The sequence below is a fragment of the Lepeophtheirus salmonis genome, chromosome 13 (assembly GCF_016086655.4).
Source record: "Lepeophtheirus salmonis chromosome 13, UVic_Lsal_1.4, whole genome shotgun sequence".
Classification (NCBI taxonomy): Eukaryota; Metazoa; Arthropoda; class Copepoda; order Siphonostomatoida; family Caligidae; genus Lepeophtheirus; species Lepeophtheirus salmonis.
Window position 1 is genome coordinate 31,140,753 of NC_052143.2, and position 26,148 is coordinate 31,166,900.

General features: G+C 30.7%; 1 protein-coding gene across 1 annotated transcript in view; it reads left to right on the forward strand.

Annotated features, from left to right (window-relative positions):
- The window catches only part of LOC121128420 (spondin-1), an 87,937-nt gene that overhangs the window by 23,045 nt on the left and 38,744 nt on the right, over nt 1-26,148 (forward strand). The window contains exon 2 of the mRNA XM_040723999.2: nt 7,461-7,641. Coding sequence (XP_040579933.1) covers nt 7,461-7,641 — 181 coding nt within the window. The remainder of the gene's footprint in view (nt 1-7,460; nt 7,642-26,148) is intronic.

A 26,148-nucleotide genomic window follows, 5' to 3' on the forward strand; every position in this document is an offset into this window, starting at 1 on the left:
CTTTCCCCTGTATGATTAATCCATTTCATTTTTTTTTCTACATTTTTCCTCATTCTAATTTTAATACTTATGAGGCAGTTTTTTTGTTATAATGATTCTAATAACGCTTTTAGCCAATTATTGAGATACGAAGTAAATTAATTATGTAACATGAATAATTACATAGTATTCCAGCATGAATCATCATCATATTTATAAATTAATTTTTGGAAAAGTGTTCTATGACCCATATTTTCTATTTGAAAGGCCATATTCAGGCAAAAAAAATCTTTATATTTCAAATGAAAGTAGTAGAAGGATTGTAGTGAATATTATTTAGTATCGATAACATAAATTTAAAGACAAGGTCCATAATTTTGGACATCACTAAATGTAAATACATATAATTGGTAGGGAAAGAAATAATTTCGTAATTATCTTTATTTCATCGCCGAGTGTAACCATAATCCGATTCAAGGCAAGTATGCCCCGTTTTGTACCATAATTAGTTGCTAACCAGAATCCACTTTCTATCAACAATGCATATAGTTGTACATAATATTTATTGCATAATGTTTGTCTGTTGCACAATTTCAACAATTGCTTTCTACCTTTTATGCTTTGAGTTTACAGGGTGGAAACAAACATTTTTCAGCCGCCTGTATATTATCCTTGAATATTTTATTGAGATATGTTATTTTCTATTATGCTATCATTATACCAATCTGCTTTTTCTCTATTCAGTTATGTCCCCATTTGTTGTTCCCAGACAAAAAGAAATTCAGTACATACGGTACATTCCAGATTCATTTATAATAGGTCGGGGAAAATTAATTTCATTTTTTCGCTTTATTTCAATGCTTTATAAGAAGTGTGACAATCATCTGATTTAAGACAAGTATGCCTCGTTTTGTTTGATAAACTCGGACAACCAATTTTTAGAGGCTTCTAAAGAGGTCAACTTTGTACCCATTGTACGTTTGCCATAGAAAGGAATAGGTAGTAATTACTTGTTGCCAGACCTGGACTGTAGGTTGGGTGTATAATAACTTCCCATCTGACCTCTCAGAGCTTCTAGCGTGTCATCAAAAATATGTGCGACAGGTGTTGTGTTGATGATGTCTTGTTGTCTCCTATTCACCAATGCTGGCCGCATCTGTTCGATCGTCTACTTCAAACGGTCGATTTCTTCAAATTAAAGGGATGATTTGAGATGGAAAAATCGTTCAAACCACTTTTGTGCAACACGAACCAAAAAAATATTGACTCATTATACATTGTAAATTTTCTTGGTCGCTTTCAACGCGTTTTCCCCTTTCAGGTAGTAAAAATGTAAAATAGGGCAAAATTCTTCCTATGATACCTCCATACTCGATACATTATTCTCTTGTACTCAATATGTGTAGGTTCAATATTTGGTCGTTTCTAGAGAAGGAAATATACTTAAAGTTAATGAATTTCAAAGAAAATTTGCATGTCAGATGGAGTAATTATAATATTTAATAGTTAATAATACTTAATCATTGCAACTCCATTTGACCAACTAAAAGAACATTTAAAAAAATATTGGATGACCAGTAACTACAATCCAAGTAAATTCATTCCCAGTCTTTGTATTCCTAGTAAATTCATCCCCGAATATTTCATTCCTATTTTATAATTCTATATTTAGTAACGTCATGCAATTTATGTTTTTGAACTAGTTAATAGTTTTTATGTAATGCTGTACAGGGAGATATTTACATATCCCATCATTGCAGTTCCCACTGCTATCAACTTTCGAAAATCTCTACTCATTCTCATCAATCGAGAAAAATGATCAATTTTTCTCTTTAATATATCTCCTCACTTTTAAAGTCTACAAAGCAATTATCAATTTTCTTAGGTGCGTTGCAGGATTACTAAAAAGCTACTAAATAGGTTAATTACATAAGGCGTATAACGCCACAATTTAACTCCTTTCCAAAAGGGAATAAATGTCTTGGGATGAGTTTTACAAGGAATGAAAAGACAAGTAATGAATTAAGTAAGTATGTATCTACCAAGCACCAGGGTATCAATCTAACGCTAACAAAAGATCGGAAAAATCAAACATTGGGCTTGTCTGGGGCGCCATATTTAATATATTTCAATAACATTTGCAAGGAAATTTAACAGCAATTTTATACTATTTTAATCACAATTTAAACTTTATTATTTATGAATATTTTGAAGTAAATATTTTTGAAATTTGTAAACATCGAGCGGAGTTATGTCCTATTGAATTTCGAGGATCCTTTGAAAAGGGTCAAACTATGAGGGGCTCCGATTTGGCTCTTCGTGCTCAAATACTCCTAAAATTATGAAAAAAATTAATGTTAAGCCTTGACACCCTGACTAAAAATGATCAAAATCGGTAATGGAGTTGTCGAGTGAGTATGTACACTTCTTATGGAATGCCTCATCGGTACTATGTTTTATTATTACTCAAGCAAGAGATACTAACTAAAACTAAAGTACGTTATTAGCACTAAAAATAAGAATAAACTTATTTAAACACCATAAAATCCTTTTTTACTGCTTGTTTATTATGTGAGAATAAAGGACATAAACTTTATTATATGTAATTATTAACACTGCAAAAGCCATGTATCGTTAATAGTAATTCAAAAGTAGAAAAAATAATATTGGGGTCTTAGATTAAAGATGTTTAGTATTATTGAGAAAATGTCATAATAAGGGTTTCTCTAGATACCGAGTGGTCATTAAAATCTTTAATCTTAAAATCACTTTGAATTTAAAACGTCAATAGGATATAAGTTATTTATTAACAGTAGAATTTTAAAAAATGAGCTCTCTTAATAATTAATGTAAGCATCCTTAGTTGCAAAAAAGGCATCCTGGCAACGGCTGATATCTGGGATCTGCTGAGAATTTAGTCTCCTTCATGGCATCAAGTGCTGACTGTCAGATACTTAGAGGGCCGCAGTGTTTGGATGACGGATACTGCAGGCCTTTCTTTTGACATGCACCTATAAGGTGCATGTCGAGAAGGTTGGCAACAATGCAGTAGGGGCCAAAGGTGTCAAAAAAGAGTTTCAAAGATTCTTGCAACTGAGTTTTAATTTGAAACTAATTGCTTATGCATATCGGAAAATGAATTAATTATAATAACTCAAAATTAATTAATTATTAAATTTGTAAGTTTTCAGATTTCAAGATTTCCTTTATTAGCGTGCAAGTGTTTTCGTATTTGACAACTTGAACATTGTGTTTATTTTTGTACTCTGTTATCATTTTACCTTCATTATTGAGAAATGAGCATCATATATAAAGAAAGTGTGATTATGAAAGAAAGAGAGAACCCTGAGGACTTGTTGCGGAGTTTTAGGTATGAGTCCTTTTTAGACTATGAGTAGAATTGAAGACCGATTAGTAATTCTTGACTTTGTCACCATAACAGCTGATATGCTATATTCTGAAGCATTCTTAAGCTTGTCGTAGGTTGTCTAATACTTATAAAATAATTTAACAATGATTAAATATCGTCTTATTGAGATTTCATTAAGGTATGCAAAAAAAAAAAAAAAAAAAAAAAAAACAATTATAAAACCTCTTCGCTGAAATTACAAACTGCATATTAAACCGAATCACGCCATGTGGGAAAGATATAATTTTCAAAAAATTTGAAGAAAACTTTGTTAATTAGCTTTAAAAATTAAAAAAAAACCTTTGTTATCGTCTGTTTCGAGTTGTACAAAATATAATCTTACCGCGTTTGATTTTTTACTATTTGTTAATCTAATTATTGTTCAATACTTTTCAAACCTGTTGACATTGTCATTTAATTCTTGAAGAGAGAAAATCTCTATATAAAGTTGTAAGTAGGGCATGTGCTCATGAAAGACAAAGATTAATTCTCATGATTTCTTGGGGAGTTTTAGGCAAAGTCCTTGTTGGACCCCTGTTTATCACTGATCTAAGCATATGTTATTAAAACCAAGCTAAAATTTTTCAAACTTTCTTTAAATTGTCAGGATTACCATGTTGATGCTCAACAGGATGTCCAACAGTTATGATCTTATGAACTAAATATTCAATAAAATCTTATTGTAGTTTATTTAATTAGAGTGAGCTAAAAATTTGATCCGATTATAAAATGTCGTCACTGACTTTATAAACCGCATAATAAATTGAGGGAAGTCACGTTTGAGAGAGATATTTAAAAAAAAAAAGTTTATCAAGAGGCTTTTTATTATTGAAAATAATACAAATTAAAATTACAAATACAAATTAAAGAACTGTACAAAAATTTAAAGCAGGAAAACACATATGATGTTCACCTGAATTATATCAAATTAATTGTTAGTTGAGTAATAGTTAATTTATTGACCACACTATGTATTTTGACATTTTTTTAGTTTAAATACATACAATAAATAAATATAAGTAACTTGAATTTCCTTTGTGTATTATTTCATATTTGAAGAATATCATATCAGTTTATAATTTATATTGAGAATCAAATAATTAATTGTATTTATAAAAAAAGTAATTTAACTTTTTTTATAAAATAAATGTTTGTTTTTTGGCTGCTAAGAAACTAAATAAAATTGAATTAATAAAAAATGGAAAACTGTATTTTCGAACAATACAGTCCGTGGGCTGCTCTAAAGTTCTTAAAGAAAGTAGTGAAACACACCGTTTATCTTGATTAGATTTATGGTCATTGTTCTAAAAAATATCTCATAATCAATCAGAACAAAGTTTTGTTTTTTTCTCCTTATCATCTAATTCTTGTGAAGTATATTATCTAAATATAGAATAACACCTAGTACGTCTGTTCGTGAAAGATAGTTACAATGAGAGTTTGCACGGGAGTTATAAGTGAAAGTCCTTGTTGGTCTTGGAGCAGAATTGAGAATCAACAGGTGAATAATTCCTCCCTTTATCATTACTAAAGGCGAAGTGGGTATTTGAAATTATTTATTTCATCTCATAGCTGCTTTTAATGAAAGGTCATGAGAGCTAAGCTAAAGATGGTCGACATATCGGTTGACTATACGTGAAAACACTCTATTAAATATGTCCAAGAAAGCTAAAGCAGCTGTTTTTACTTGGTTTTTCATTTTCCAAAGCTTTTATAACTTTTATTTTATTCTTGATGAGAGAACATTTAAGTATAATGTAGTAATTTAGTGCGTGTGCTCATAAAAAGGCAAAGAGTCTGAATGATGGTTCTGCTTAGGAGTTAAAAGTGTCAGTCGTAGTTAGACTTGGAGTAGAATTGAAAATCGACATAGGAGTACGTTCCTTTATGTCCTTAATATATAATATATTTTTCTCACGGCAGCTTGCACCTAGTTTTTATTTATTTCATGACAGCGAAACTTCTCTAATACCCAACATTCTTCAAATTGTCAGGATTACCACTTTCATTTTCTGTTTCTCTTATTTTTGCATACAGGCAGGACATGTTACATCCATCACTGTTTCTCGTCGTACTGATATTTTTTTTCCAAAACAAGATAATTTTATTAATTTTCTCTTATTCCGTACGAAACTTTTTCTTCCTTTCGCTGAATTCATCTACTTAGATCAACTAAATGTATGAATTCACAGAGGCTGGGTAGTTTGGTATCAAGTTATGTTCAACGCTACTTCATAACATACAAACTATTACTAAAAACACTAAAGCTTACTAAGATATGGACTGCTTTCGATTCAATATAACCCACAAATGTTAATCAAAAATCTGAACAGCTAAGCTATATCTCACGTAATTAAAACCAACCAATATATTTGAAAAACTTTTGAATTGCCATATTGTTGAAAGACAGTATTTCAAAATGAATTTTTTTTTATTTAATTTCAAAATAATTAGGTCTTAAAATTAAATTATTTTACTTTCATGAATAATAAATTTATTATGTAAAATTAAATACCCATTTTTACTCCAAGCAGTCAAATTTTAATTTGAATAATGTTCTTATAGAAAGTTTATTTTAACCTTTTTTATTAAACAATGTTATACTTTTCAAGTAGTTTTTAAAAAATAAGAAGTTTATGATTGGGTATTACTAAATGGTAATTGAAAAAGTTATAAATACTTTTTATTTTTAACTACTGAAGGTTTTGTAAAAATGAATAAATATCCAACTTGCAATGATTAAAATATTTTTGTTAGCTATCCCTTATTTTCACAATAAATAAATGTTAAATTATTTCAAAAAATATATTTATAAGGACAATAACAATTGAACACTATAAATAGAAATAATAAAAATGATTTTTTGAATATATATTTTTTGTACCAGTCGAAAATATTATCCATAAGTGATTTTTTTTCTCTCAATTATTTGACTTTTTAGACATGTTACATTCGTGATGTTCAAAAATTGAATTAAAATACCTAAATTTCATATCTGGCCGTGAACTTAAATTGCGGTATAAAGTTTTATTACAGTATTTCATATGAGTTTAAATATTATTCAAAAAAGATTAAACTAGAATTAGTAATTATTTTTAAAAGAGAAAAGTCTTACTTTTCTTAAATGAAGAGTGACTCATAAGTCTTAGGACAACTTTCAACAAGCAAGAAAGTAGACAAATATTTATTTCTCGAAACATCTTTTTAAACCATTGCAATCACCGTGAAATGCCTCATGCGCCATTTTTCTCATGGAGCCTCCTTTTTCCAATTGATCTTCGACATCGTTGGTTCAATCAACCTGAGTGTCTGCATGGACCTCGGGAGACCATTCATGGGCATTTGATCGACACTCCTGGTCTACTTGTACCGGTTGGTCGTGTAGTGGATGCATACTAGAACTCATTGAAAAACGTATGTTTCTCACTGTCTCAACGGATGATAGCCACTGATATTATTTCCAAGAAAACTTTAGAATTTCGTATCTAAAATAAAACCCCGCCCACCAAACTACTATTTCTACAGCTTGATTGCCTTTGTATGAAGGCGAAAGTAATGCTATCGAGTCCCGCGTAAATCAAAAATAACTGTTCCAGCGTCTCTCTATGATTGAAACGCGATTGAAAGATGATTGAACCTATGGAAGTATTTACAAATTGGAACAAATGTTAATTAGAATATAAAAAGTACTTAGAAACAGCTGATTCAATATTTGGAATAATTTTTCTCAATGTATTTATGTCTTTTGTTATTTAAAAAGGCACTTAATTTAGTTGATCAAATATAAAGTAAAGTTCTCCCCCCCCCCTACTTTAATGAACATTATTTGGCTTCAATCCATTACATTAAATTAAATTTCAAGTAAAACCATGACTTCTTTTTATTTTTATTGTAAGAAAATTTACATTTAATATTAATAAAAAGTAATGTGTACGATTTGCCAAATAAATTTAATTTTTAACACTGTTAAAGAGCACTTGGCAAGAAATAAAATAACTTTTTCAATTATATCTTTTTGTATGTAATACGACAATTCTTATTTCCAAACTCTATTTTTTATATTTACTTATAGGTGAGCCCCTCAAATCTTTGTTCTACAAGCGGCCTCTGTTGCAAGCACCGTGACTCTAAATGCGTCGCACAAAAGATTAACTCCAATCATACTGTGGATACGAGTGCCCTTCCATGCTATTGTGACCATGCCTGTCTACGTCTACAGGATTGTTGTCCAGATTTCAAAGAGTTTTGTCAAGGTGGGTTTTTAGATGTTTATAGGTTTAACACGGTGATTAGACCGGTTTTACTTTTAACCTATTTTTTTTTTCCAAAGCTACCTTCTGCAGCAAAATTGAGACAATTTCATAAGTTAAATTGGATATTTCCTTTCTGAAAATGTAAAAAAATAATTAGTACTTCACTTGGATCATCATTTTTTTCCTGTATTTTTGTTTCATAGAACAATTTAAAAATTAAACCGCTCTAACGATGTCTTCTTTATTGTATAACACAACCTTTCATACGAAAAGAAAGCCCAAAATAATTCAGATTTAGGCAATTCTTCCTTACTATATATTTATTACTTAATCATTATTGGGAATTGTACACGGTTGAACAAGAAAAAATTCCAATTCAAACAATCAACGTTCATATGACTGATTAAAAGAATAGAAGCTGAAACATTGAAAACTTTCAAAAAAATAAACTCTTGAACGCCGTCTCTATTGATGTATTAAATAAATTACAAAATGTCCAATTAATGGGGAAAAACAAGGTTTTTATTTATATTTCAACCTTTGAGTTAGCCAAATTCTCCAATCTATAAAATTATTTTACAATTACAAGGGTCGTCTGAAAAGTCCGTGCAAATTCCAAGAGATAACACTCCTTGCACGTATCGAGGTTATGTTTAGCTAGTGGTATCTCTTGGAAGAACTCAGACCAACTTTCAGCCAATCAGTGTATTTATTTCTGTTTGGCATTTGTTTGAATCGATAACTCGGTCAGAAAGATTATGGCGACTGTACATTGGATTTACAAGGAATAATCCTCATTAACTATCTGGAAAAGGATAAAACTATTACATATGCATATCACTCGTCGTTATTGGACCGTTTGAAAGCCGAGCTACAAGAAAAACGCCCACGATTTGCCGCAAAAAAGTCCCAAAAAGCCATTTTCCATCACGATAATCCACCAGCTCTCACCTCAGTAGTTGTGGTCACATATTTCATGAAAATAAGGTTCCAACTCGATATGCCAAAATCACTAGCAATCTCACGCACCTTCACTTCTCTCATCCATCACTATTTCATAGATTTGATCAATAATTTTTGGAGTAAGAAACTCAACAGAGTCTCCAGAACGTTCAATGTCACTTGTGCCATATGTCCACACCGAAATTCTTGAAACCACTTATAAACTGTTCTAATTGAAGGTGCGGAGTCTTTATAGAATTTATCATGCTTCTTATTAGTCTCTTGAGGCGTTTTTCCTTTCATTAAGTAATGTTTAATCAACCAACGAAATTTTTTGAAAATTAATCCACTTCTTCGCTTCAAACGAATACCAAACTGAAAGAAATGAACTGATCTGACTGAAAGTTGGTGTGCATTTTTCCAAGAGATACTACTAACTAAACATTACCTCGATACGCGCAAGTAGTGTCATCTCTCGGACTTTGTATGGACTTTTCAAACGACCCTCATATCATGGGGAATTATTCAGAGCTAAATACCTTACTAAGACAAAAATTCAATTTACATTCAATTGTCAGTTGTCATTTAATTTGCTTCTATTATACAAATCAGTGTATTAAACTATGATTGTTTGAAATAGAATTAGTACTCGTTAAGCTGAAATCCCTTCTCAACAATTATTGAATATTAAGTACATCGTTGGGAAGGATTGGCCTAAAATGCGCTAAATATCAATTGGTTTTGGTCCCTTTTTTCTATAATCTTTCCTTTAAAAACAAGGGAAAGCTTCAAAATAGTAGTTGTCTCATTCTTTACATCCATGGAATTATTAATCAACAATGGGTAAAAATTGTTTAAAGCTTAACAATTGCTGTTGTGAATATACACTACTCAAAGCTCAGAGCAATGATAAATCAGAATTAACAGCCAAATTGGTAACTGGCGACAAAATAAATAGTTGTTTGTATGTTAATCAAGTAACGTCATGATTTTTGATGTTCAGTGCTTATTTATTCGGTCCCGTACAGTCTTGGGACCGTTCTTGAGGACTGATGATCCTTGGGACCGTTCCTTGGAATTTTCCCCTACGAATGTTGATGGTTTATTAAGCCAAACACAATGCATAATTTATGAATGATATGAATGCACATATCTTGCAAAAAATATTTATTTTTTCATTATGGAACATATTGAATATGAAAACGAACATTGTTATACGTATAAAATATTCTATTATATTATATAACAGAATAACAAAAAAGTAGGAAAAACTCCTCAATAACGTCATGAGGGATCGGACTCACCTTCTTGATGAACCAAAAAGTGGAGCTGGACTAGACTTGACTGCAGTGTTCGGTCCTAAGTGTGAACCGACACAACACTAGTCCTGATATTTACTTATGAGTAGACAACTTTCTACTGATTTTTTTTACATCGTTTTTTTAGGGAAGATATTCTTTTTTTAAATTTTGATTTTATCAAATAATTGACTAATATTGAATATAGAGGTAAGTATATATACATATATATAATAAACATCAGGAAATAACAAACTTAATATGTGAAATTTGAAATGAATTTACTCTGATGATAAGGAATAAAATACGAATAGTATTACTAGTATATTTTTATAGTTTAACATAGTCGGAGTGAAATGGGTTTTTTATTAATGAATTTAATAAAAGCTTACATATTTTTTTTTTTTAGTTATCTAATGTCGAGCAATTCTCCTTTTATTTATTAAATGAAATTTAGTCCACAAGCAAAATATATAAACAAATACATACAACTTCTAGTTACATGCAAATAGGTTTGAAGCTTAATAAAAATCTATCTATATTAATAATGCAATGTTTGTCTATTGTGGCCTCATTTTTTAGTATGTACTTTATATTCGGAGCACTGTCTGACTACATGATCTAAGAAATGAAAGTGTGTGTAGCTGATCTCTGCACATCACACTAAAGAATAAAATAAAGGGAGAGAGTGGCTTTTTGGTATTCCTACCTGAATAGGCGATTTATATTTCCAAATGTGTTACCATTAATCTTAAAGAGAGAACATATAACTTTTAAGTATACAGTTGACACGTGTGTGTGAAATACAAAAAGTAAGAATGATGACTTATTGCCTAGTTATAAGTGATGGTCCTTTGTGGAGTCGAAGTAGAATTGAGGCTTGACATCAGAGAAACTCCTGTTTACATTGTATATCATTGTTACGGAGTCGGGATTTCAGATTATTTCATTCATTACATAGCTCATTCTAGATAATTTACTGAAATTTCTTGACGGCTAGGGTAAAAATGGTCAAAATCAGCAATGGTTGACCTCAGGTTAAAATACTTATAAAATATGTCTGAGAAAGCTGTAGTTATTTTTTTCTAGTTGGAAATCAAAACATATTTTTTTATTTTGACATGCTGATATCATTATTATTTAATTATTAAGAAGAAAACATATAAGTTTAAAGTAATAAATAGTGCGTGTGCTCATGAAAGTCGAAGAGTAAGAATGAGGGGTTTCCTTGGAGTTATAATTCTAAGTCTTGGATTGGCTCAGATCAGAATTGAAGATCAATATCAGAGTAATTCCAGGCTATATAAGGAGTGATATGTTTATGATTCCTGTTTATTTGCTTTATCTCATAGTTGCTTGCAGCTAATTTAATGAAACATCTTGATCAGTAGCGTTGCTAACCCCTTTTGTTTTGGGGGCACAAGATTCCCAAAAAGTTTCTAAAGTGTATCCACCCTATGTTTATCAAATCTACATCTGGTGTAAAAAAAAAATGTCAAGGAAAAAATGGAAGTGGAATAAATGTCAGTGGAAAAAATGTTAAGATTCTTTTAAACTCATATAATACTTATCAGAAATATGATATGTATTAAGATCAAAGAAAAATAAACAAACCCCAGAGCGGTTCGAATGGAAAAAGTGCTAATCACTCAGTTTTCCCTTACCAATTATAAGAGCATTATACCTGATTAATAATTAACATTGAACAAGACTTATCGATTGATAAATATAAGGCATTTGAAATTTTTGAGAACCTGAAACCTTCCCATCGAGTTGGCTCTAACCATATGTACCTAAATTAATCAAATTAGATATTTACATGAGTTTCGAATAATTTTTTAGGAGCCATTTCTGTCATTATTAAATATGTACTAACATTTATTCAATAATTAAATTTATTGATGGCATTAAACATTGAAAAAGGAATTTAAATTAATATTAGTTTTACAAGTTAATGAACTCGGAGCCGGACTCTTGTTCTAAATGGAAATGAATAAATATATAGAGCTTTAATATGAAAAACATCACTGACGACCATTATCAAAAATATATTTATTAGAATATACCTAATTGACTAAAGTTAGGAGTTTTGTATTGCTATATATTTTGCATTTTATTCCTTTAAGAAAAAAGAGTCTTTTATTGATGCATTTTGATTTGAATATCTGTAAAATGTCGAAAAAAACAAAATTTTGATTGTCTTTCTTTAAAATTATCGATTTGAATCCAGATGCAGGATTTTATTTTATTAAGTATTATGGATAAAACATATATTTTGCAACAATATTCCAACAATCTTTCTCTAACTTGCCTCAAAGGATGAATATTTTAATTCCAAGCATGCTGTCATTAAATAAATATTCAATATTGGCACTGCGTATTACGCACATTTATGTAGACTTTTATCTTCATTTTTATTACTCAAATCTGATCCACAGTGTCTAATATAATATTACTAAACATACTTTTGTTCCTCATTTATGGCAAATAAGACATCTTATATAAGCAATTTATAATTTTGGACTTCGAAAACTGTCAATGAATCTCTTAAAATTATTACCTTTTATTTATTATTCCTTAATTTTTAGTTTGTTGATTTTATTTAGTTGAAGGATATCTTTAGTTTCATATTATATTAGTTTGATATTTTTCATTTATTATAAATATTTAATTTCATTTTTTTGATAACCTTTCCAAAAGAAACTGTAAATGAAATATCATTAAAAGCAATAATAATTTCTTATAATTATGTTTTTTTTTCCATTAATAGGCAAATTTAAGCACAATTTCAATTTTGCTCAGATATGTCTCAAATCTATATAATTGGAGCTATAGAGTTGGTTACTTCTTTTACTGCAAGCTCACAACTTTGTGTGGCGTGATATTTTGAAAGTCGAAGCTATGAAGAGTAAAAACTAATAAGGTGACTATGACGAACGACCACTGTGATAGAAGATCTAGTGACATTGTTCCAATCCTGGTTATTAATCATTGAAGTAGCATTACAATCGGGGAACTTCCATATCTTATGTCTCTTATTTTTGATATCCTGAATTTCTTATAAGTCATCGAAAGTAGACCATGTCTCATGGTCTATTCTCAAATTGAATTTGATTTATTTTTATTTTCTCTTTCATCCCAAATTCTTGCATTTAAAATGAAGAATGACTGAAGAAAAATGGCTAAATCATTTATTATTAGTATTCAAATATAATCCTGAATTGTGGAGGTCCAATTTTATTATTACAAAAATATTAATACTATACTTTAAAGAAAAATATTTTGTAAAACAAATTAAATTTACAGAAAAAGTTCTCACAAAACGTGTTTCCAGGATCTTATTATGCTGCTTCTACACATATATACAAATAAGAATGCAAAATAAGTAATCACTTTTATGGTCTATTTTATTGGATATTGTATATTCTCCAATTTTAATTTACAATATTTGATTGTCCTTCCTTTAAGAGCAGAAACATATTAAATGTATATTTCCATCAACAATGCATACAGTTGTGCATAATATGTATTGCATAATGTTGACTTCCTGACACAATTCCAACAATTGCTTTCTACCTAATCTACTTTGAGTCTACAGGGTGGAAACAAAAATTTTCCCCCGTTTGCAATTCATTTTTAAATGTTTTATTGAAATATGTCAATACATCCAAAACTAACAATATGCATATCTGCGGTTACCACGACATTAATTCTCTTAAAAAAAGACCTGAAGTACTTACGGATGTATTCCGGATCCATTTATTATAGGCTGGGGAAAAATTAATTTCGAATTTTTCGCTTTATTTTAAAACTATATATAAAGTGTGATAATCATTTTATTTAAGAAAAGTATGCCTCATTTTGTTTAATAGCTTGTTGTCCATTGGAATTCAACTTCATAATGTCATTTTTGTAAACAGCCTTGTCTCTATTGGTAAAAAAAATGAGATAAATAATTTTCACAGGTCTCTATTGAGGCCAAATTTGTACACCCACTCTCATTGGCCATAGACAGGAATAGGTTGTAGTCACTTGTTGTCTGTTCAGAACTCTAGGTTGGATGCATAGAAACTTCCCATGTAACCTCTCAGAGCTTCTGCCGCATCATCAATGAGGTGTGCAGCCTGGTGTTATATTGATAATATCTCGTTGTCTCCTATTAATTAATGCTCGCCACATCTGTTCGATTGTCAGTTTCAAAAGGTCGAGTTGTTCTCTGTAGAGGTGGGAATTGAGCAGAGGAAAAAAATCGCTCAAACCACTGTTTTAGAACATGAACCGAAATCGGTCCCTTATAAATTGAAAAATAGTTTTTCCCTTTCAGGTAGTAAAAATGCAAAATATGGTGAAATATTTCACTACTGAGCGTAACAAGTGCAATTTTGCCCGAAAAGCGATTTTAGTCTACCATCACATCTTCACAACGTATGATCCGATGTGTCCAGCATGGAAAAGATATATTAAGTTAAAAGAAAGGGCGGGAAATATGAAATTACTTTTTCCCGAACTTAACATACCATATTTGACTAGGAATCAACCAGAAATTGTATTCCTGTCCTTTCGAAAAAGGAGCATCAGAGTATTATAACCTATTGTCTTTATTTATTTAAAAAAATAAGTTAATTTTAACGAAGGAATCGAAGGCTCCCAATCAAATACATTGGACATTTTTGTGTTAGTGAGATAATACCAAGTTGTGGGCAAACTTATAGGATGTAACCTTATGCAGCCCCGGATTATGAAATCCGTCACTTACAATCTCAGAAGGGGGAATGTTAAAGATTATACTTTTCTATTTTTCACCCGGGTATGCATTAGAAACGTTATATATTTATTTGTTTAAAATAATAAGGGGGAAAAATACGATAAATAATTTTTTTTAAAGTTTGAATTAAAGTTTTTATTTTTATAATAAAAATATTTATTTAATACTTTTGCACAATATAAGGAATAGGAAAAAACAAACTTCAATCGAAAAAAAAGGGAAAAAAAAATTCTCTAAAAAAACAAAATTAATTAATAATAATTATTATTTCAGACATGTATATTAATGGAAACAGGAAATATAAACAACAAAAAAATATATTATTTCATCTGCTTAAAAGTTTTTAATGACTTAAAAAATATATATTTGTAAAGTTTTTAAGACTAATGCACATAATGAAACGTCATAGAAATATCCTATGTCGTGTTTATGTTAGGATTGTGTACACGTAAAATTAAAAATACACAAGATTTACATCAATACTTGTGCCTCCCATCATAACATTAGTCATTAAACATGTTACCCCTCCTCTTTAGAGACAACCCCCTTGGGCTTCTTTATCTGTGCACTCCTGGAGGAGGGGGGGGGGGATGTTACTCCTTATAGGAGAGTCCAGTATCTAGAGACTTTTATCAAGACGGAGTGGATTAAGCTCGAGTCTGAAACCTTATTAAGGTCCTCAAGAGATATAAGCCTCATATAGAGGAAATTATTAGAGCTGAGGGCTCACATATCGCATAAATGTGGTGCCGAGCACTCTTTTCGGATGAGTTTGTAAAATAAATGTTCTCACAAAAACTCTCCTTTTAATTTTCCTCTTGAAAAATTGAAAATAATAAAATGTGTACCACTAAATACGACCAACCCAGTATATAGATACAACCCAATATTTTATAGATGTATTTGATTCAATTATATGATTATTATTCAAATTTAGTGGAAGAGTGAAGATATCCAAGAATTTCAAGTAAAATTTATAGTCTTCATTTGAGACAAGAGACTTATATTGGGCCCTATAAACTCTTTCAAATATAATCTTTCAATGTATCACTATTTTTGTTTGACGACCAATTTTAGCTAATCTGAGTTCATATTGTGGCACACCCAAAGTGTTAATACGAATAATTTGTGGACGACAATTCGTTAAATAACACAAGAAGAATTACCTTGCTTTTGCGTTGAAAAGCTACAAAATAATTATATCTATTACAGGGGGGAGGAATTAGGGGGTGGGGAATTTTGTACAAATTATGTGAAAAAAATAATTACATTTTTCTTAGAGTGCAGAATCCAAAGCTGATCTCAGTTTTTCTCCCAGTCATCTGAATTCTAAAATATCTGGGATTATAGTAATTTGGGACTTTTGTCGTTCAGAGTCATGTTTTTCTCTCAAATCAGTCAAAAATCCTCAAATAATCCAAATAATAATTATAAAAATAAAAACCCAAACAAGTCAATGTAAGAATTTGAAATATTATACGTTTATTTAATGAAGGAGGAAAAGAAAAAAGAATAACCGGTAGATAAGTAATGAGATTCAGAAGTGAGGTTCCCAAAGCAAGGTCTTTATTGACCCTCTATCGCTCTTTTCGTTTTTCTCCAATATATCACTCTGTATATTATGTATATGACGTAGTATCGATCATTCTATGTTGACGTCAAGACGTGGGAGTCTTGTTCATTTATTTAATTCTATAATAATAAGTAATAACACAGAAGAACCATCCCTAATCCCTCTAGTATAGAGAATTACCTGGTCCGTCGGTAAGCTTTATACGCGGTAATAATTCATAATTTTTCTGTAATCTCTGGCAGAGCAGATACAGCTTCTAGGATCTATATTGAGTGGGGTACATACTCTTCTACTCATATTTCAATCTTAAAACAATCCCAAAATTAAAAGTTGGATTAATCAAACTTATGTAAAAGTGTTTTTTTATAACTACAAAATGTTTTCACAAACTAATTTTTACAAACTTGATTTATTTACGAACCTAATATTTCATTTAAAGTTCATTTTTTTTAACCTGAAAAAAACAATAGCAATTTTCACCGTTTCTTTTTCCCATAACTTTTTCGTCTTAGCTTGACCACGTTCGAAAGAGGTACCCATGCAAAAGTGTTAGCTTCTTAGGATCAATGGTGTTGGCACGCATAAAGGACACACACAAAGTCTATTTTTTATTTATACAGATTTTATTTTCTGAGGATATAAACTGGATTTGTTAAAAATATTCAGTGGCATGTACTTGTAAGTAAGGACTTAATACTCCACTAGTACATGTAGTATAGATTTCTATCTCAAAGACACTTTTTAATTATGAAAATGGCAAATCTTTTTTAAATGTGTTCTCCGGGGAAGAATAGGACGATAAATAATCAATCATGTTATGGTTCTTAATTGGAAAATAATAACTAAAATTCTGTATACATAAAATTAAGCAATTGCGATGTTTTGAAGAAAATCAAATAGATGGATCATCGGTTAAACTTTTAATGAAGTCAAAAGATTTTTGCAATTAGTTCTGTTCCACATGAATAACGAAGCAGAAAAATAGGATAATTGTATACATTTATAAACTCCTGAGTAGTAATAACTAATTTATTGTCTACAAAATATAAATAAGAATACATATCGTTTTAAAAAATATGACCTTCTGCTGTGTTGCAATAAAAGAAAAGGAAAGTTAATGTGATCACACTGACAATTTAAAGAAAGTTTGGACGGAGAACAGCTTAAAATTCATTATATTTTATTACATTTGCTGCAAATAGCTATAAGATGAAGGCACAAAATACAAATTTAATTACCTATCAAGTAAAGAAATATACAAGGATTACTCCAATGTCAATCACTAATTCTAATCTGAGTAAAAAATGGACAAAAAATTGAGATGTGGGGAAAAGCCATCACAATTAGAATTAATCTCTTTTGCATTAGTGAATACATTATTATACTTTTATAATAAACTTCAAGATACTTCAAGAATAAAATAATAATCATAACCGTATTGGAAAATTAAAGGATTTTTATAAAGAATCAATTAAATTTTGAGAGATCCTTTGCACATTTCTATAAGGGGATCAAAGCAGGCTGTTCGAGAAGTGTTGGATGTAGCAAAGTTATGTTTCTCTAAGGGAGGGTAAAACAAAGAGACACTCCCAAAGATGAAGAATAAATTCTTGGCCTTCCAAAGAATGTTTAATGTTCCTTAACTGTGCAGATTAAATTAAGAGTTCCCCCAAAAGCGTCATAAGGGGTTGGATCGCAAGGCCTGTTCACATACGATTTTCTCGACCCAAGAACAAAGGGCAGCTGCCTGGAAAGGTGGTATAAATCAACAAAACTAAAAGCATCATTGTCATAATAATAAATCTGTTAGTTAATACAATGTCCATAAATAGACACAACATGCCTGGACCGTATGACTCTTTACCTTCTTCATCAACAAGGTTGTAACTAGTGTTGTGTCAGAACTTATTTAGGACCAAGGACTGCGGTCCATTCCAGTTAGGTTCCATTCAGTCAAGTCCAAACTCCCCCTCGTCGGTCCTTAAAGTAGGTAAAATCGATCTCTCGTGACGTCATTGAGAGTGTTTATCCTTTTAATAAATTATTCCGTTATATAATAGAATAAATTAAATAGCTCAATAAGAATATAATATATTCGTATTATAATGAAAAAAAAAATATTTTTGCACATACTTCATATATCTTATTCGGCTTAATAAACCATCGATACTTTTATGAAAAATTCGAAGGACCTACGGTCTTCAGGAACAGTCACAATGGTAGAAAGTCTTATGGACCGATAGGACCGGTCCGAAGACTGGACTGGTCTGGTCCGAATAAATAGTGACTGACACAACACGAGTTCTAACTATGAAAAAATATTTTTGAATGTTATATTTTTCACAACCATAATTATATACATTTTAACATTTATTTATATATTTTAAGGATGAATTGTTTACAAAATTTAGACGTGTAAGTTGGACGTAAAAGACGTTCATTACAACAATATTTCATAATGAAGTTATCATTAATCAATCTTTACGATTTATTTAAAAAAATAATTAATAAAGAATTAAGTCAAGCTATTATTGTACATGAAAGATATTCCATTCCCCAAGATAGTGAGCCAAAGAGGTGGCATGGATAGATTGCCGCCCACCCTGTAGTTGAAACTCAGGCAACTCTATTTATGTATAGTTAACCAAAATATTTGTTTTCCAATTTTTTAGAGAAGTACTAAAAATGCATATTCAATTTAAGTATATACCTTTATTTATTAACCATGCTCATTTGAACATTGCACTCCCCCTCCTCCCCCCTCCTCATATAGACTTGAATAAAAAGTGCAATAGAATGTGCATAAAAAAAACCAAGTGTTCATTAAATTGTAATTTTGTAATTTATTATGAAATATACGAGTTTTTCTTCAATCAGTAAGGGTGATAAATGGTCTTGGATATCGCTAATACTACATACATAGTAGAAAAAAAAGTACTGGGATAGAATAAGGCCTTCATCTATGAGCTTATGTTCATCACATAATGAAATTTATGTGAAAATAGATTGTAATATATTGGCTATACAGTGTGTGGCAATATACATAACATCCTTTTTATAGTGCGTGGCAGAAGAAGTGACGGGGTTGGACGTGGTTCCATTCTAAAAGTGAGATTTCTATTTAAAAAAAAACACAGTTGGTCGTGTTAGAGTAGTGAGGAACGTACGTTTTCCGTGGAAAATAAATGCTCCTAAAAATGGTCATAAAGAATATAGAATAACCTACAATTTGTGTCTTGAGATTTTACTGGTGTACATGTTTCAATTTCTAGTAAAAAAAAATGATTTTTATAAATCAGTTCATAATTTGAAATTTGTATAAAACTTTGAACTTCAAAAAAGATTTTGCTAAAGAACTAATTTGGTGCTATCAGGTACTGGGATGTGGAAAATCTATAAATAATCTAATCATGTATAAATCAGATAGTTAAAACCGTATTTATTTTGGGAAAAACATATAGAACGACGTAGCTCAATGGGCAATACAAACATCTTTTTATTGTCTTTAAAAAAAGGAAATTTTCTTTTGGCACCCTGTACATGTCTACTTAGAATATAATAAATTCTAGTCCTTTGCAAGGAAAGTAGGTTTTAATAATAGTTGAAGTAAAATGTTCTGAGTGTTTTCTCTCTTTTTTTGACAATAAAATGAACATTGTTAGGATTCTCCGATTTAAATGGTTCCAAACATTATTCTGGCTCAGTTCCTGGACAATGGAATAAATTATCATATACCCACCCAAATCAACGATTTCCATTATTTTAGCCACCTTTTTGACGTCCATATTTTTAGAACGGAATCATTTGAACCACCGCTATCCTGTTGCATTCAACACAGTTTAAAATGCCTTCGATACTGTGTTGGGTCATATACAGCACCATTTTTTTGCCGTCTGCTCTGTGTTTTTGCATTGACCGTAGTGATACTGAAGTATGTAAAATAAGTTTCTCTTATTTTACTAATATTTTGGAACATACCGCTGGCTTCACCAAACACACAACTGTAAATACATTTTTTTAAAGTGGTGTCTTTACCTTTGAGCATAATTTAAGCTTTTTTTATGCAATGGGTTAATCGCCAGATATAGTTGACTAAAGATATCTAGCGAAAAACGCTCAGAACTTTTTACATTGCAATTTTTGTTAGACAATTTGTCTTTAAATGGAAAATGTATGTGTTTACTTTTAGAATTTACTAATCAAAAGTACAACTCTTTTTTGTGAGTTGTTTAATGAAGCTCAATTTACCGTTATTCAGTTTCATGTCTACTCGTGATTTGAATATACGGTTGAGAAACTAAATATTTGATTTCTTACTGATTTGGTAAGTATTTCGACTGACAAACAGAAAAATGGTCTTTAATTTTTATGGTAGATTTATTATAAGAGTAAGAAACATCATTTGAAAAAAAAAAAAAATATTTGGAGGAAGAAAAGCTGAGTATAAGCCCCAACAATATAGGGTAAAAATATTATGGCTTCTAAGTGGTTCTTTGCTAACAACATGGCCAACAAGGCCACCAGGCTCACCAACGGTGGGCGTCTCCTCAATGACCTGAAGAGCCATGGAGGAAGAATCATCTTCTTCTCAGACGAGAAGAACTGGACTGTCGACAGAAGTTACAACGTCCAGAATGACAGGTGGCTTGCCAAGGAGAGAGAAGAGGTCCCTACGGTCTTCACCACAAAGTTCCCAGCCTCCATGAAGACCCTGGGTGTCATCTGCAGTACCGGTGAGGTGATGCCTACTTTCTTCTTCAATCCCAATGAAAGGGTTAATGCGATAAGGTACAGCGAAGTCATGGAGGAGTTTGTCATCCCCTGGATGAAGGATACGGCCGCTGGGAGGGAGTTCATATTCCAACAAGACTCAGCGCCCGCACACATCGCCATGAGGACCACTAACCTCTTCAACTCCCACGACATCACCTTCTGGAATCGCAACACCTGGCCCTCCAACTCACCCGACCTCAGTCCGTGTGATTACTACAGGTAGGGGAAGTTGGTGAGGAAGGTGTGCAAGATCAGCCACAAGAGCATCGCAGCCCTGAAGGGCTCCATTACGAGGGAGTGGAATGCTGTCGATTCCGTGGAAGTCATCAGGGCATGCAAATTGTTTAGAGGCAGGATGGAGAAGATGGTGGCTGCTGAGGGAGGACATGTTGAATAAATTTATTGTTTAATATCATGTCTAACTTTTCCATATTAACAAATACACTCCAAATTCCATTTTAATCAAGCCGGTTGAATTTTAAGATAGTTCCAATTTATCGTTGACACCCTGTATGTTCCACTGATATATATTAAAATATTCCGACACTTGGAAATATATTTAGGAGGACAGACATTATAACGTTTTATTATATCAGCTGAAAGCGTGGTATGTTAGCTGTCATGACGTTTCATTAGATCAGCTACAAGCATTTGTCACGAAAGTTGAGGAGAAGAAATAAATATTAAAAGACATAGGAAAGAATGACTCTGATGGCGAAACTCAATTTTACTCTGAGTCCAACAAGGACTCCAAATTGTAATTTCTACATAAATTTTATTGTGTCTTTTATGAACACATACAAATGAGCCATCAGGTTTAGAATATAATTGAATGTACTAGAAAGGGAAATAAAATAATAATGACAAAAGCTACCTATAAGAAAATTTAATTTTAAGTTTGCTAACTTGAAACAAAAAACCAGACGCTCTAAAAATTACATCCAGTTTTTATCACTACTTAAAATTCCCGGAAAGCACTTTATTGTTACATTTCGATTTTCTTGAAAACACGTACTAGTTATTACTTTATACTTACATCTTCTAGAATAGAATAATAATGACACATTATTTCAAAATGATTGTGATGCCCATTTTGTAAGTAAAATTCATTATATTTACTTTTCATGCAAATTACAAGTAATCAGTCTTGTTGCATAGTCATATCATCAATTATAATAAAGGACACATCGCTACCATGCTTAAATATATTATAAATTCATACAAAATAAAGCCACACATTTGTATCACCACCATACCGGGTGGTCCATAGAAATATGAATACTTACTAATTCAATAATTAAAGAAGATTGAGTGATTGAAATTAATTCATATTTTGATTTACAGTTAGTTAAATATTTATTACTGTTTGCCATACATACATAAAATACAATTGTACAAATATAAGGCAACGAACACGACCGCACAACGGTGTATTTGTGCTACTATAGCAGATTCTAAAACCTACTTTATATTAAAATGTTTCGATATATTACAGCATAAAAAAATATTGAATATAATAAACAAATCTGAGTTATCTCAGCACCACCGTCTACGTCAGCATTCCCAAAATATCTGTCAAAAATGTAAATCTAGACCCAAAAGAGTAAAATAGAATAGTCCAAGGCTTCTACCACTGCCTATAAGACATCATTGCTCCAAAGGGCCGCGACATTAATAATAAAGTATGCTCAGATACATATCTATGTATAGTATTAATTTTGTTAAAATTATATTGTTAATTAATAAATTATATTTTGCAAAATTTTAAAGTTCAAAGTTTTTAGATTGGAATGGACCACTTGGTATAACAAAAATAAAATTATTTCTGCTTTATTTTTGTTGTTGCTGTTTTTTTGCAAAAATAAATAAATGTAATGCAACATCATTTACTCATTAGTATTAATGCAATTTGGGGGAAAACCCAAGTACTATGAGCACCACATTTTATTTATGTACAAATTTAGAATAAATAAAAGTTATCTACGAGTAAATATATGTCAACTTGTAATTATTTAAAATAAATTGGGAAATTACTTTTTCTTTTAAAACTTCCTAAGAATATTAATTTGGGGTTTTCATTACCCTAAATACAAAAAATCAAATAATAATATGATAATTTAAAAAGAATAGTTACAATTTACGTTCATCATACCTTAGATTGTAAATCCTTGGCATTTGTTAGGCAGATTGAACATTGTTATTTTATTTACTTAAGCTATTATCATTGTTCATTCATTATGGAGGAGAGAATATCTAAGTATAAAGAAAAACCACGAGTTTGTGTTCACGTAAATGACGAGTGTAACAATAAGGATTTGTAAGGAAAGGACAAGGGTAAGTCCTCGTTCGGCTCAGAGTCGGATTGATGATCAAAAACAGAGTAACTCAAGCTAATAGAGTTGGACTCAAATCTTGAATTTGCATTACTTAATTACAAAAAAAACTTGATTTTTTATGAAAACAATAAAAGACAACTAAAACCAATTTGTGATATATTTCAATACATATTTAGCTATATTTTTTATTCATTATGTCCTCGTTCATAAGAAATAACAGTCTCAACATGCCGGCGAAAAGATTGACGGCTCTTGAGGATGAAGATCGAATCCATTTGGATTAGAGGTGCAAAAATCGACACGCGATGGAAACAAATCAGATTAGACTAAAAAACTCGGAGAAAAAAATTATTATTTTGAATCCTGATAGCTGTAAAATAATTTAACTGTGCTATGTACATCTTTTGTCTCGTGTCATTAAAAAGGGGGAGGGGGGGGGGAGAGAGATTTTTGTAAATAAATATTACAGTTTTACTTCTATCGGTTTCTATAAATGTTCCATCATCCTTAGTCATTTGTTAATTGAGGATATGTGAATGAGCGAATATATTTGAGGTAATTTTTTTGGACTTTTTATTATTTTAACTGGCATTGCACCTTTTTCTTGATTGAGAGTCTCTTGAGAGTTTAGTTGAAATTATCACCCTCTGGTTTAGAGATGCAATAAATGGTGTAAAGTTGTACGTATTAAGCATTTTCTGTATGTTAAAAAAATAAACCAACATGGTAACACTGACAATTTGAAGAATGTTTTAGTAAAGAGAAGGTAAGCTAAATCACTCTTCATTGACAAAACTGCAAGCAGGCATGAAAGGAGAGAACTAAGCACAACTCCCACTCATTATTTAACAAGGAATCATAGGTAGGCATTAATCTGATGGGGATTATTAGTTCTACTTAAAGTCCAAGAGAGACTAACACTTATACGTATTACCCCCCTCCCCCACAAATTCTCTTTTTGAATTGGACTAATGGAATTTCAAACTTGAAAACTTTATTTTGAGTTTGACTTTTTTGATTTTGTGTGGTACAATATAATATATGAAAATATTAAACAATACATAATATGTAAATAAAAAAGGTCTTGAACCACATTTATCCATTAGAGATTCTCTTTGTTGATATCTATATTTGAATAGATGTATACTTGTAGATACACAGTTACAAATGATTTGCATATGTACACACTGTACGCATATAATTTATAAAATGATATATTCATTTTACCCACATAAAAGATATGTTCATCATATATAAAAATATATTTTGCCTAAAATTATCTGTTGAAATGAATAAATGACTAATATTTTTATTTTGTATAAAACTACAAACAAGAGATGAATGAAGATCATTTTGATATTAAATCTCATTGATGAAAATAATATGATCAGCTGCTATGTTAATAAAATAAAATAAAAAACCCTAAAATTAATCCTGGCAATTTGACGATTATTTTGGGAGAATAGCAGCTTAAATTTCATGACTTCGTTGGGTTACAATTTTTACTCTTTTTTTACGTATCACGTGAGAAAAAGAGTTTTAATAAAGCTTTTGAAATTAATTTTTTATTCTTGAGAGCTTAATGCATAATTTTGCTTCCAAAAGTTGGGGTAAAATTTAATTTATTCTTTCCATGAATTACCGATCCCCCACTCCCCCTAATATAAGAACGAATTTTTCCCATGCCGACAAGGGTCTTAATTTAGTTTTTATATCACAGTTTTAAAATACTCAACTCTACGTTCATTATATAATTATTGATGAAAATCCTGTTTATTTTGGCAAATTAAAAAAGAAACCGAAAAATCATCATTTGAAAAATGTTTTTGATAAGAGTAGATTAGAAGTAATGAAATTTCGTCACCTGCGACAAGGGGGAGAAGGAACTAAACAAGGACATTGACAAAAATTACACTGATGTCAATCCGCCATTCTACGCTTGAGTTCAACAACACACTTATAACACCAAAACAACTCATCAGTATTACTCCTTTTATTTGACAGAGTAGTGATTTATTTATAATTATTGGTTCTTCAAGAAAAGAAGCATAACGATAACAGCTCTCTAAGAAAAAAGAAAGTACAAATTCAAAAAGTTTAGCACTCGTCCAATGTCATATTTTTTACAAGTATATCCATACTGGGATCATTGTTCTTCTTTTTAATATATTCAATGCTCATGTTTAAACTAAATTGATCTACATTTATGGATAATTTCATAAATTGCAAAATAACATGGTAACCCATGCAATTTGAGAAATTGTTAGAGATATAAAAATTTTTTTTACCTGTTATACCGTTTTATTAGATCAGCTGCAAGCAGCTGTGAAAGGAAGGAAACAAACATATATACCACTTTGTATCTAGTAAAGGCATAGGTAGGAATCACTACGATGTAGATCCTCAATTCTACTTCGAGCTCATCAATGACTTATACTTATAACTTCTGAACAGCTTATCTGTTTATTTTTTGTTTTTTAATGACTTCTGATAACTTTATAATTATTGCTCTATTTTCAAGAATAATGGTAGGAGAATTGGAAAGTATTAAAGACCTTTTTAAGTTTCAATTACAAAAAGACTTAAAAATTAAGCTTAAAATATGATATTGAAAATTGTGAAGTGTTGATAATGATACTTGGGTCGTTTTAGGGTTAAAACCGTACTTTTGAACACATAATGGAACAAAATAAGTACTTATAAAGTACAACAACACTACTAGATCAATGGTCAGCCTATACTATGTTACTTTGTTAAAAATATTGAATTTTGAAATGAGACGTGTAAAGCATCGATACATCATAATCAAAATAGTTCCAT